Below are 13,625 nucleotides of genomic sequence, written 5' to 3'. Positions count from 1 at the left end.
TTTATTTCTGCCCACTGATTGGACATGATCACAGTAAGTGTCACCCTGGCCTGCATCTTATAAGCTATTGGCCAGTGTAAATATGCTGAAATAGCCTTGTACCCCTAACCTTTGAACTGTTGACACACTCGGCCCACACACTTGACTGGGAGGCTGCACATACACAGGCAGAATTTGTTTTTATTGTATCCTTTTATGTCAACTAGCTTTGCTTTTGTCTATTGATTAATTGAGTTTAAAATAGGTTTGGCAGCACAGCAGTCCAGATGTGGACTGAATTCAGCAGGGAAGACTGTGCTGGGAGACTGAGACAGTTTATCAGAGATTTTTTGGCACAGATTATGGAGTCAGTGGTCAAATCACTGGGTAGCACAGTGCCACACTCCCTCTCTGCTGCTCTCTTGAAATAACTCAACCATTCAGTGGCAGCTGTGTGAACTCAAGCACCAGGCTTACTACAGTATGGCAAAAGAGCACGTTTTTTGAGAGTTGCATCAGTTACGAGTACAGTGAGCCACTGAATGCATCAGTGACACATTACAGAACTTTTTTTTTTTTTTAATTGCTCAGACTCTTAAATACAAACATTTTCAGGTTCGAGGTGATCAAAGTCTGCCAGATTAACACACCCTCTAGGCAAAAGCCCATTTGGATTGAGATCTTGAGATATAAAAGAGGTTTAGACTTGATCTGACGCTGATAAAACAGACAGCAGAGTTATGATAGTTCAAATGTACACAATCTAACAGCAGGAAAAATGTCTGCAAGGAATGTGGGAGGCTGGAGCAGGTGTTCCCTGGCAGGGTTATTTTGTCTGGCTTTGTGAGTGCTGCGTGAGGAGAGTTCGCATTAAAATCTGACACCATGCTTACATTCACTATATCCAACACCCTTAAAGTGTTTCCACCATCTAATGCAATGCATTTGCTTCAAGGCAGCACAGATACTTGCTAGGATTCAAATGTGCCACTACAGCATTGAAATGTTTGTTTATATGAAGAATTAATAGTAATGCTTCTTGTGCTGAATTTAATGTATTGCTACATAATACACCTTGATAATAATGTCAAGTCATTACTTGCACTACTGTTCAAAAGTTTTGGGTCTATAATGTTTTTTTTTAGTCTCTTATGCTTACTGAGAATGATCTTATTTGATCCAAAATGCAGTAAAATAGTAATGTTGTGAAATGTTATTACAATTCAAAATAACATTTTAAAATGCAATTTATTCTACTACTTTCTGTTGATTTGGTGCTAGAATTAGCTTTCTTATCCATTATCAAAGTTAACAGTTGGCTGACTAATATTTTTGTGAAAACTCATACTTTTTTTCAGGATTCTTTGATTAACAAAGTGAAAGGGACAGCATTTATTAAATATGTATGTATGTATACACACACACACACACACACACAGTGTTGGGTGTAATGCATTACCGAGTAATTAATTACTGTAATTTAATTACTTTCTCCTACAATTAGTAGGGGATTACTCTTCATTTTTATGGAATTTATATAGACAACAGCTCAATTCTATATAAAAAAAACAATAGTTTACATCAAAATTTAACATCTAATGTTATGGTTTTTAATGTAACCTTCTCCCTTCAGTGTTGGGTGTAATGCATTACCGAGTAATTAATTACTGTAATTTAATTACTTTCTCCTACAATTAGTAGGGGATTACTCTTCATTTTTATGGAATTTATATAGACAACAGCTCAATTCTATATAAAAAAAAACAATAGTTTACATCAAAATTTAACATCTAATGTTATGGTTTTTAATGTAACCTTCTCCCTTCAAATATTTTGGTTAGTTCATGAATAATTTATGCAATTTTATTTATTTGAAAGAAATACATGTAATCCTTGTATTGTTCAACTGGTCGAGGATGTTTAGAAAGTAATTAGTAATGCAATAGTATTGCAAAAGTCTTTACTGTCACTTTTGATCAATAAAATCATCCTTGGCGAAAAAAAAAGTATTAATTTCTTTGAGAAAAAGAAAAAAAAATAATTATATATATATATATAAAAATAAAAATCATACTGACTCCAAATTTTTGAATGTAGTGTATGTATATCCACAACTGGACGTCAAAATATCAATAGAAACTGGTTAAATGTTCCAAGAATCTATGCACCAGATTAGACATGGTTCCACTACAATTGGAATTCCAGACAGGGTTTTCCCTAGGGACATATTGGGAAAGACGGACATTCCCTTTTGAGGTTAATCTGGTCTGATAATGCTCTAGACCACTGCCTCCATAAGCACTTTTAAATTACAGCCTTGCGATTATATAGCCTGCAGGGAAAAAAGAAAACACAGATGCAAAAGATCAACAAATGCACTGTTTCCTTATATAAGTCTTGTATATGGAAAAGTACTGCACAATTTAAGGATTAGTTTTACTTATTAATTACCAAACAGCAGGAGTTCCTTTTGTAGAGTTATCATTAAGAGACCTATTTCTAAATAAAAACACTATTACAAGTGAACTTTAACAACTTCATATTAAAAAAGCTCTTAAGTGGCTAAATAAAATAAAAGGGAAAATGCAAATATACATAGAATAGTTTATTCAGGAGAAAAGAGGAACACTGTTGTAGACTATCACTTTCATGAGCAGTCTTTCAAACTTCAAAAAGATTAATCAACTTTAAATAAACACCAGCGCAAAATATATACCCTAAAATATATAAATGTATCCTAAATCTATATATTTTAAGTGCACCCAACTTTTATGAAAGATATAGTAACCAAAAAGAGAATTACTAAGGCCATTTTCTCAAAAAACAAAAAACCAACAAAAAATTATTCTTCATATTAGGCCTCAAGGAAATGGCGTTTTTAAATATTTGGTTGGAACCTACCGAATTAGGAGTCCTGTGTTATAATAAACTAATGTTTATTATAACAGAGGTGTATTATTTGTTTATTAAACAATTGTAAAATATACAGGTAATTTTTACACTTAATTTGCACTTTAATTTTCCTGTATGTGTGCATGTTTTCCAAATTGTATATACATAATACAATAGTTTCTTTCTACCTTAAAAAGGTCTGAATATTGCAGATACATTTTAGCTTATGCCCACTGCATAAACAGTGAAAAATATGATTGATGTACAAATAAATAACTGCACGCTTGTACTGCATGGGAGCATGAGCAGCAGTCTAAATCCAAGATCAAATGTCACTTCTTGATTAAGTGCTATTGTACCTGCCGTACCATACGGCCAACCAGTCATAGCACTCAAAACGGGAGGATTCTGAAAGACTATCTGTAGCGTTTTTGCAGAAGTGGAAAAGGTTTAATAAATCCATTTGTGTAGTGGATGCCAGACAGCATCAGACAGTCTCTCAACACACTAGAAAAACATTAAACACCTCTCTTTGTCTAAAAATGACAAGCTGAATGTTTGCACGACATTAAATAAATGTTGGGAGAAGGTCACAAGAATATTCCATAATGTAATCTTCCCCAGCTTGCAAACAGAATTCAATTCTGTCAAACTTAGGCCTCAGTTTAGTCAAATTTAACAAGCACGGCAGCCCTTAGATGTTTTATCTTTCTTTTATTCCGTTGGCAATCAGCCATTTTAGTAAATATTTGAATCCATGACATGGCCCAGTTTTCTGTTTCCATCTGCCGGAACGTAGTGTCCTGTTAAGCTAAAGTGCTTTGAGTGGCAGTACAGGTGGCTGATATCACTGCTTGAGCAAATTTTTGAGCACAGCTCCACCGCTGGCCTCAGCCGACACAGGTACAGGTGTAAAGGTGGGCAGGGCGTCTGAGATGGGCTTCATAAGCAGGTGGCCCCCAGCACCTGCAGTGCTGCCTGCACCTGCGGGATTGAGGAGGGGTACTGCTGCAGACCGGGGTGCCAGGAAGGGGTTTGAATCCCCAGTGCGCTTACCTGGGCCTGAAACACCTGAAAGAACACAGATTACAGATACACAAAACCTGTTTGTATCAAGAAAGATAGTTATGATAATAGCTATATTGGTGTTCAGACCAACAAGGAATCGTAAACCGAAAAAAACTAAAATCAGATGGATCCTAATTGGTTGTCAATGTGTGTATTGTTTATCAGGAGGAAAACATTTGTTCTGAAAGTCATTCCAACGATATTGTTCCTCTGTGTTATTATCATTATAGCTGTGGTGTGGACTTCCACATTTTCAAAGAATAAGAACAATTATTAAAACTTTTTGGTTAACATCCCTGGTATGAATGGGCCTGACCTATGAAGTGTAAAGTTTTTTTTTTAAATCATGGAAGCACCAATATTAAAATTCTGGCCAGTAACGATAAGCTGAAAATGATTTTAATGTTATAGCGGATAATTGACAAACATTTCATATGAACTTTTATACCATTTTGGCAAAATAAATGAAAAAGAAAATATTTTAAAAAATAATATATTTTTATAATATTATAAATAATAATATAAATAATTTTAATAAATGTTTAACCTTTTAAAAAAATTCCAAACTATTTATCTTGAGATGCACTATGTATTATAAATAAATATATAAAAGTAACTCTAAAATAATTTCTAAAAATAAAAATTCCAAAACTTTAATTTGTAAAGTTCAGTAAAAATAGTGTAAACACAAAAAAACTAAAATGGGCTAATAACAATAAAATAAAAACTAATATGTTAACAATATATAGTGCATCTCTAGATTTTATGTGACATTATACCTGATGCAGGTGTGCTTGCAGTACTCCGGCCAGGTGGGGCCGCACTCAGAGGCTTGATGTCATAAACAGGTAATTTAGGGGCAGGAAGTGCAGGAGTAGACTCCACCTCCAGGAACTTCACGAACATCTCAGAGAAGGACTTTAAAACACAGACACTAGTGTAAGAGGAAGATGCATGTGTATAATAATGTGTGTGTGTGTTCATGCATTTCTATGTGTGCCTACCGAATTGAGGCTCTGTGTATGGGTAGGCCTTTGGGGAGTGTTGGGTACACTCTGAACAGCTCTGCCTCCCAGCCAACTCGAGACCCATCCAGTCACCCCACTCTTGCCTCCTTCCTGTAACAACTGCAGAAATAGAGAACAGTAAGTCAGTAGGACAGTAGGTCAGAGGGAATGTTTGTGTGTGTGGTCTTTGGTTGTGTGTGTGTAAAAAAAAAAGTTTTCCTCTCTTACTCAACATAACTGTGTAAAGTTCAAAGAGGTACTGCTACAAAAATGTCCCTGTCCTCAAAGCACTCAGACCAGAGCAAATGAATGCAACCTTTGAAATAAAACCACTGAATCAGACTCTTTAACCACAAAAGCAGACTAGGATTATTTTTAGCCTTTAGAGTTGTAAACAAAGAGATCTTGAGTGGAAAACTTAATGTGTAGCATAAAAAAAAATGAGAAAGGTGTGGAGTGGAAAAAGAAAATATGGGTTGAAATGGAAAGTGGATTGTGTGACCCAGAAACACACACACACACACACACTCATATTTACTTTCCTTCTCTCCCTCTTTCTTCTCTGGGGGCTGTTGGGTAATTCTGCTCACAACTTGCTAAATAGTTGGAGTCTCTCCTGCCAGACTCCAGCCTACTTCTATGGAATGGAATTGTGGGTAAGGAAATGCTTTTGGGGTAAGGTTGGCATGAGCCCGTCATCTAATTCAGTCTTTGTCTCTCGCAGTCTCTAACTGCTGATTTCTGCCTGCTGTCTGTGTCTCATATTGTTTGCTTGCTTTATCAATCTCTTATTTCCATCTGTCATCTGTAATAAGAACCATCAGGATTGGACTTGAAACATGTTTTTATGACCAAATTTGAATATATGAACAGCATACTCAGTATATTAATGAAAAAGTTAAAAAAACAACTGTATTAAATGGTAGAAATAATTGCCATTTAGGTGAGTTACATCTAGAAAATGACCTTAATTCAGATCAAAATGTATACTGGTGTGAGGGTATGTATTAAATTCTATAATAAGGTTGTGTTGTCTTATGTAAATTACTATTTATTTTCTTTATGCACATTTCTGGTCCTATTGTGAACAATTTATTATGCATCCTAAAACGAAAAATAATACTCTCTCTTCCTCTGAAATAAATTTCCAAGTCACTTAGGCTGCTCAGGATATTAAATGATGTTATCCAATAGCCAAATAGCTAATTAAAGTTTGAGCAAACGTGCATTCCCATTCTGGTATGTAACGCCCACGTTTCAGTCAAATTAATTCCCATTTTTCCCTCACTGAATATCCAGCTTCACTTGGAAATACAACACATTATGGAAGTAAAATGGGTTGCGAACAATTGGAGCATAATTTGTTGAAAAAGGAAAAAGCACATACAGATTTTGACCCTTCGAGGACAATAGCTAAAATGATTATGGCTTTTCCAAGAAAGAAAAAAAAAATTTAAGCCACATCCTGCTTTATCATTAGAACTGATCTGTTCCTGTTATTGAGAAAATCAGCCCCACCAGGATCAAAACGGAAAAACAGCAATTCGAACAGAAAACAAATCAGCTCTATTAGCAGTCCGCCAAATTAATGCAGTCATATGCGTGCAGAGTTTCCGGGGATGCTGATGTGACATTTAGTACAGGCTGTCCTAACAAGAACAGAAACCTCTATACTTGGAGATTACCAGCGAGGACCGAATGCAACTTGAAATCATCCTTCAAAGGTCTCAAACAAGGACTTTTTTCAACAAGACCAGCGTGGGCAGTTTGAGGTCTGTGCCAAATTAAACATGAGGTAAGATGAGTGGAAAAATCTTTTTAACATCTGATAAAACCTTCACGCTGACATCAAACAAGATATAATTGTTAAAAAATGTAATTAGAGAACCGAACATAAAGAGTCAGGAGGTCAAATATTAAATCCACACGTTTAACAGTCATGTTTCAAGGGTGAGACAAGAACTGGAGCAGAGCTACATTTGAGAGTGATGAAAAGTAGGAGGAATTCCACAAAACGGGTCAGACAGAATGGTGAATGGTTGGCTGCTTCTCTTAGAAAAATTGGACTTGACAATAGGGCTGCACGATTATGACAAAAATCATAATTGTCGATTATTCCCTTGAAATTGTAATTGCAATTATTAATTACGATTATCAATTTACATTGAATGATGTTTATACCATTGTTTGATACAACTGCATGCTGTATTTTTATATGAAAATAAACAAGCTGAAAACACACAAACCTTTAGTGCTTTTCTATAGTATTAAGCCTCAAATGTCAAATATACATCGGATTGGTTTCTTCTTTAAATTATAAAAAAGTAAAAATATGAATGGTATTATAATGTTATACTAAAACAATGGAAAAACCCATAAGATAACATGTAGAAAGAAAAAAACATATGTTAAGCGTGCAGAATAACATAAGTGGACTTTGAACGATTAATTGCCGCTTTAAACGATTACATAATTGTGGCATCCATAATTGTAATCGCGATTAGAAATTCGATTAATTGTGCAGCCCTACTTGACAATATCTGATGAATGTAAATATGTAGGCACATGCACATTTGCGAAGAGGAATACTTGCATTTAAAAAGTAAATTCAAAAGGGAGGATAAAGAGAAATCCACAGTATGAGAAGCAGAGAGCGCTGACTCACCTCGGACACCTCATCTCGGTCCAATCCAAGCACATTACCCATAAGCCTCAGCACCTCAGAGCGCTTGTTTTGGGGGGTATGAAAATAGCCCAGGTAAAGATTCTTCATCAGAACCCTGTGTCAGAAGTTAATCATGTTAGATGATATTTCACAGGAACACCCTTTTGAAAATATTTGGATCTACATATATATATGAAATATGTTTCCAGTGCAGATGTGTTTTGGACTCACTTATCCACTTTGCCTTCGGTGCTGTTCAGGAGGTTCATCAGTTTTCTCTGAGCCTCTTCCAACATCTCCTGTCTCACATCCACTGCAAAACACACACAGATACAAGTTTGAGTATTTTGTGGTATTTTCCCATATATTGCTGTCACAGTTAGGCTCGTGAGTTATGGGCTAATTCATAAAATCAACACATTAATAAAAAATTATTTAATTTGCTAATGTCTGGCTTCTGTCAGGTATGGTAGTGTCTAAGCGTCCAAAAACTTTTTCCTACACACGATTCTTTTTAATTTCTGGCAATGAAATTGAATAACTGAATTTTATACATATACACACTACAATTCAAAAATTTGCAGTCAGAAGACTTTTTTTTTTTTTTGAAAGCAAGCAATTATTACTTTTGTAAAGCAAAAGCATTAAATTGTACTAAAGAGACAGTAAAACATTTGTTACAATAAAATTTATTTTTTCAAATAAATGCTGTTCTTTTGAACTTTCTATTTAACATAAAACCCTGAAAATGTATCATGGCTATCATGACTGCTTTTCAAGACTGATAATAACAAGAATTTTTTTTGAGCACCAAATCAGTATATTAGAGTGATTTCTGAAGGATCATGTGACACTGAAGACTTAATTTGTAGTAATGGCTGGTAAAAAAAAAATAGCTTTGCCATCACAGAAATAAATTACATATTTAAAAGATATTAAAATAGAAAGCAGTTATTTTAAGTTGTAATAATATTTCACAATATTACTGTATTTACAGTAATTATTTTATCAAATAAATGCAGCCTTGGTGAGAAAAAAATCTTACCAACCTCAAACGTTTCTTACATTTATGCCACATTATTACGCTGAAGTTCTTTATAAAGTCACAAGCCACAAGCCACTGGCAAGTAGGTTTTTTCTAGACCAAGCTAATTTTACATGCACTTGGTGGGTGTTAAATTTGGATGCTGTGTTTGTGAGATGCACACAGAGCTTTCAGCAGGAGGTGGTATATGACTTTGTTATGCATTAATGCAAACAGTAGAGAACAAGTGTTTGTACTGAAATAAAAAGTATGTGTGTCTGCAGCTTAACATAAACAGTAATAACTGTGGTATGGGGTTTAGTGTGTCTGGGAATGTCTCGTGGAGTAAAAACAAAAAAGTGTGAGAATATGACATGCTATAAATGCCTTTATCACAAACGCCCCTCGCTGGTCCAGACCATTTGGCTCTCGAGAACCCTTTTCCTCTGAGACTTTACCTCCTGAGACCACACGAACTGAGCGATAAGAAAGGTTGAGAGAGTTCCTGTCTGCGCTAAACACCCTGGAATGTCTGTCAGCTGCACTTGTGCTTTGCTAAGCAAAAATGAACCATTCTTGATCATTCGGTCTATGGTCTCTTCAATCGTTTTTTGACAGATGCAGTAAAAATCCCAGCGCTCATCCCTCAACCTCCTCTCCCTCTCAGACCGACAGCACCGTACTGTTGATTTGGGGCTTGATACGGAGAAAGAAGAAAGGGATAGGTGAGATAGAAAAAAAAGGGTGGATGGAAAAAGAGAATCTTTGTCTACACAATTTGGCTACTGACATGCCATAAATATTATCTCTCTGACAGAGAGGACATGCGAAGGAATGCTAAACAGCTATACCATCTACAGACTTGGCTGTTCTCTGCATCTCTCTTACACAAACAAACATGTGTGTTTCTTAATGTCTGCACTGATATGAATCAAACTTAAACCACTACATAAAGCACAGTCTCAAAGAGTCAAACATAATTTAATGGATCCTGATGTTCCTAGTCCCGTTGACGTTCATGAGTCTCTTCAGAAAAATGGTTTACAGTGCTACAAATCTGAGAAAATCTCAGATAATGTGCCGTGAGTTGTGTGTCAACTCGGCTTGAGAGCTAGTCTTTTCGCAAAACATTTTTGTGGCGTATTTTAGTGTTTTACGGGATTGTGTCTGCTGTAATGGATATATTATACGCAGCAAAGTCACAAAGTAAAATGCTTCTTTTTAATAATAACTATTATTTTTATTAACCAATAACCACAACATGAACTCAGTTACAATGCACATTATGCACAATCTGAATTCAATTGAATCAAATAAATTACTGAAATCTGAATCAAACTAAATTAAGAGATTCTGAATCAGAATCAAACTGAACCAGCCTTAGTTTTTTTTCCTGTGGTTGATTAGACCCTAATGGCCATTTAATTTGAATTTTGTATTTCTGTATTCTGCATCCTTCTTTATCAAAATAAATTTGGTAGATTCTGAATCAGAATCAAACTGAATCAGGAAATAAATGCTGATCCACAGCCTTTGTTTTTGCTATGATTGATTTATTTGAATTGTGCTTCTGTATTTTCTTGATCATGTTCAGTGGTTCTCAACAAAGGGGCCAGGGCCTCAGCAAACGTCCAATGGGACAAAACCTTATTAAAATACTAACAACACAAAAATGAAGATGTAAATTAATATTTTCCCATGAAATAACTATTATCTTTATTGAAATCACACAGACCCTTATAAAAATCACAAAATAAATTGTTTTTAATTAATTTAATATATCAACACTCCGAGTTTCTGTTACGAAAGTTGGAAAACAACCAACTTAATTTAGTCCGATTTTCATGCTCTTTCAATCGCGTAAACTGTGCGTTTACATTCCATCTCCGTTATCACGAAACCCACGACACAACAAAAACAGCTCCATTCACTGGTTGTTGACGTTTGAAAATGCAGTGAATGAAGACGTAGCTTTCGACCACTTCAGAGTTCCTGCTGTCGGTGCAAATGCAACCAGGAAAATTGCCCAAGGGGGGAAAATTGTCCTCTAGGCACCACCATGCTGGCCAATTCCTAGAACTGAGTTCCTAGAACTACAAAGCCCCTAATGTTGTTGTCATAACAGCAGAAATACCAGAGGAATCATCTTATCCAATATGGGAGGCCTTCAAGTCAAAAGGTTGAGAACAACTGTCCTTGTTAAATAATAAGGTGAAATGCTGAGATAATCGGATTTCAGCAGTCATTCACTTGGTGACATTTGGTCTCACCTTGTTTCTTCAGATCTTCTATCTCTTCCTCTTTGAGGTCCAGCTGGTCAGTGAGGCGAGAGGCAGACTCTAGAGCTGCGTTTGCTTCATCCAGGTTTATCTAAGATTATACGCACAGACACAGAACATTAACATAAATACTTGTCAAACACAGTGCAGAAAGGACAGAGGTTTGTACACAATAGGGCTGGGCGATATGTCAAAAATATCTTAATCGATAATCGCCTCTAAAAATATCGCGATATCCGATAATATCGTCTACCTAAGCCCCACCTCCACCACGCCCCACCCCCGCCGAGACAACATTTCCGACATGCACCATAAACACACACCAGGTTCAGTTTGGTCTTAATTATTGCCACAAAATTTGGTTTTACTTTTCTTAGTTTGTGCTTAAACTAACAGAAAACATTAGCTTTGCTGTTATTTTGGTGTTGCTAATCATTTCCATTCTGTTCTTATCAAATTTGTGCTTGAAATGAATTTTGTTTTGTGAGGAGAACCTTTGAGGAAAAATAATAGAACCCAATTTTAAGTTCATCATGGTGAGGCTGGACATTCTGGCGGTGATTGTAAGAATGATAAATTAATCTTGATGTCATATAGTAATGTCTTGAATAACATATGCCTATATTTTCCGATGTTTCTGATCTTTTTGGCATTATCGCCTGTGTAGACACATTTCATGATGGTAAGTTTAATTTCCTTAATTATAACAATTGCAGTGTTGTTTTTAAACTTGTAGTCAAGCTATAACGTATTTGATATTTATCATGTATGGCTAAAATCATGCAGGGATTAAAAACATATTCGGAGCAAAAACGTTAAGGTTTTTTTCCCCTTTCTGGTAGCCTACTAGTTCGGAGGTCTCTTTTGGCCCATCTTTAAGGAAATAAAAATAACTGCTTTATTTATTTAGAAGCATGGTAATTTACATTTCCTTTTTGTATTGTCATTTTTATATTATTAATCAAAATACAATGCCCATGAAACGATATAATATTCAGTGTTGGGCTGCCGAAACTCCGAACGCATGCATGTTGAGGGGCGAGCTGAGAAGCCTACTAATGTCTTCATCCGTTTGCAACAAAACTTTATACTTTAAACTTTTGTTGCAAATGAATTAAGAATTTATAGTGCTATATCTCAGCTTAATTAAACATAATTATATTGTAAAAATTGTGCGTTGAAGGAATTTGCATATTTTAATTATACCAGTCATGTTTGTGGTTTTCATCATTATACAGTCTGTTTAAATAAATATTCAGAAACACATGCAGTGCTACTTTTTGTCTTTTTTTCTGTTTAACTTTTATTAAACTGCAGATCAAAATAGAATAGGCCTCCTATTCGATTTTGAATAGGAACGGATTTTGAGATTAGAAACGGATCCAATACACCCTTGTTTCCTATCTCAACTCTTTACATTCACTTAAAACATAACGGATTGTATTCATGGGATATTTTGAAATAATTCTGTGTGTATTTGTCCATTCGAATGTGTGAGAATGCGAGAAAGAGAGCTCAGTCCCTTGTTTGCGTATATAAGAGGCGGCTTTTGTGCGTGCGCTTTGTGTGCGTACCACAGAAAAACGGGCGAGTGCAGAAGGGAGGTCTATTTCGTCTTCTTGCAGTTTAATCTTTTGAAATCACAATAAATGCGCATACAGAAATCGAGAAGCAGAATCGAAATGTAATTTTATAACAAGTAATTTGATTCCTGACCTTACACATCTGATCTGATTTCCGAAATTGGAATAGCTTTTTGATTGCCAACCCTCCTACTAAATTATTTCATTCTTGCATGCAAAAATACCTGTATGGTGACTATGGGCTATGTAAAATATTTTTTGCAACTTACAAGATTTATCATTTGTCATTTTTTTTCCAGATAATGTAGATAATCGTCTGTTACCATCGACATTGCGATACTTGCGAGACATCGTCGATATACGATAATATCGTCATATCGCCAAGCCCTAGTACACAAGTATGTTTGAACTGACTTGCAGAGCAGCTGCCTGATCATGAAGATTTTCTGCTTTAGTTCTCCACTCTTCTTTCTCCCTCTTGTGTTTTTCCAGTTCTGCCGAGTACATGGCTTTTTCTTCTGTAAAGGGAGATACAAATGTCAACATTGTTCAAGACTGAAGACTTATTGCAGATTCCTCTCTTAATCCAAACATTTAAAAAAATAAATATCTGAATATTACACTCCAATCTACATTTGTAAATACTTTAATAGCCTTCATTCCGTACAAGAAAGACTATTTTCTTAAAGTCCCCCTGTAGTGAAAATCAAGTTTTTTTATGTTGTTTATTTGTCTATGTGGTGTTTTTAATATGCTTTTAGACAAACCATGTGCCAATCTATTAATCAACACCATTGCTGAGTATTTTCTCATTAAACTGTAGTTTCCCAAAGGCTGACCCAGAAATATGGTTTGAAACAGCCCTTGGTTTGCTACGTCACAAACCAATAACCAATCACGTCAAGGGATCGATTCCTATCACTAGCATGCAAAATATACCAATTCCAGCACAAAACCAAAAATAAATCAGAGCAAAAAACTCATGAAGCTGTGGTTTACTGTGAATTTAGAACCGTTAACTTGCATTATAACCCGTGGCAACAGTGTAAAAGTAGCCAGGAGTCAGACCCACTTCTCCTGCATCGGCGTCTGCACTTCACACGCGTACTGTAGCGGGCGCGAATTAAC

At 35.6% G+C, this 13,625-nt stretch overlaps 1 protein-coding gene across 1 annotated transcript in view; it reads right to left on the bottom strand.

Moving 5' to 3' along the window:
* Positions 1–2,997: 2,997 nt before the first annotated feature.
* trip11 (thyroid hormone receptor interactor 11) overlaps positions 2,998–13,625 on the bottom strand; it is a 22,959-nt gene continuing 12,331 nt past the window's right edge. The window contains exons 16-22 of the mRNA XM_016276716.1: positions 12,912–13,015; positions 10,906–11,005; positions 7,843–7,924; positions 7,612–7,726; positions 4,944–5,066; positions 4,719–4,857; positions 2,998–3,942 (exon numbers count right to left, since the gene is read on the bottom strand). Of these exons, the coding sequence (XP_016132202.1) occupies positions 3,719–3,942; positions 4,719–4,857; positions 4,944–5,066; positions 7,612–7,726; positions 7,843–7,924; positions 10,906–11,005; positions 12,912–13,015 (887 nt within the window). The 3' untranslated portion in view covers positions 2,998–3,718. The remainder of the gene's footprint in view (positions 3,943–4,718; positions 4,858–4,943; positions 5,067–7,611; positions 7,727–7,842; positions 7,925–10,905; positions 11,006–12,911; positions 13,016–13,625) is intronic.

The sequence above is a fragment of the Sinocyclocheilus grahami genome, unplaced genomic scaffold (genome assembly GCF_001515645.1).
Source record: "Sinocyclocheilus grahami isolate Dianchi unplaced genomic scaffold, SAMN03320097.WGS_v1.1 scaffold106.1, whole genome shotgun sequence".
In the NCBI taxonomy this organism is placed as follows: Eukaryota; Metazoa; Chordata; class Actinopteri; order Cypriniformes; family Cyprinidae; genus Sinocyclocheilus; species Sinocyclocheilus grahami.
Note: the sequence above shows the minus strand (reverse complement) of the source record. Positions and strands in the feature narration are given on the sequence as shown.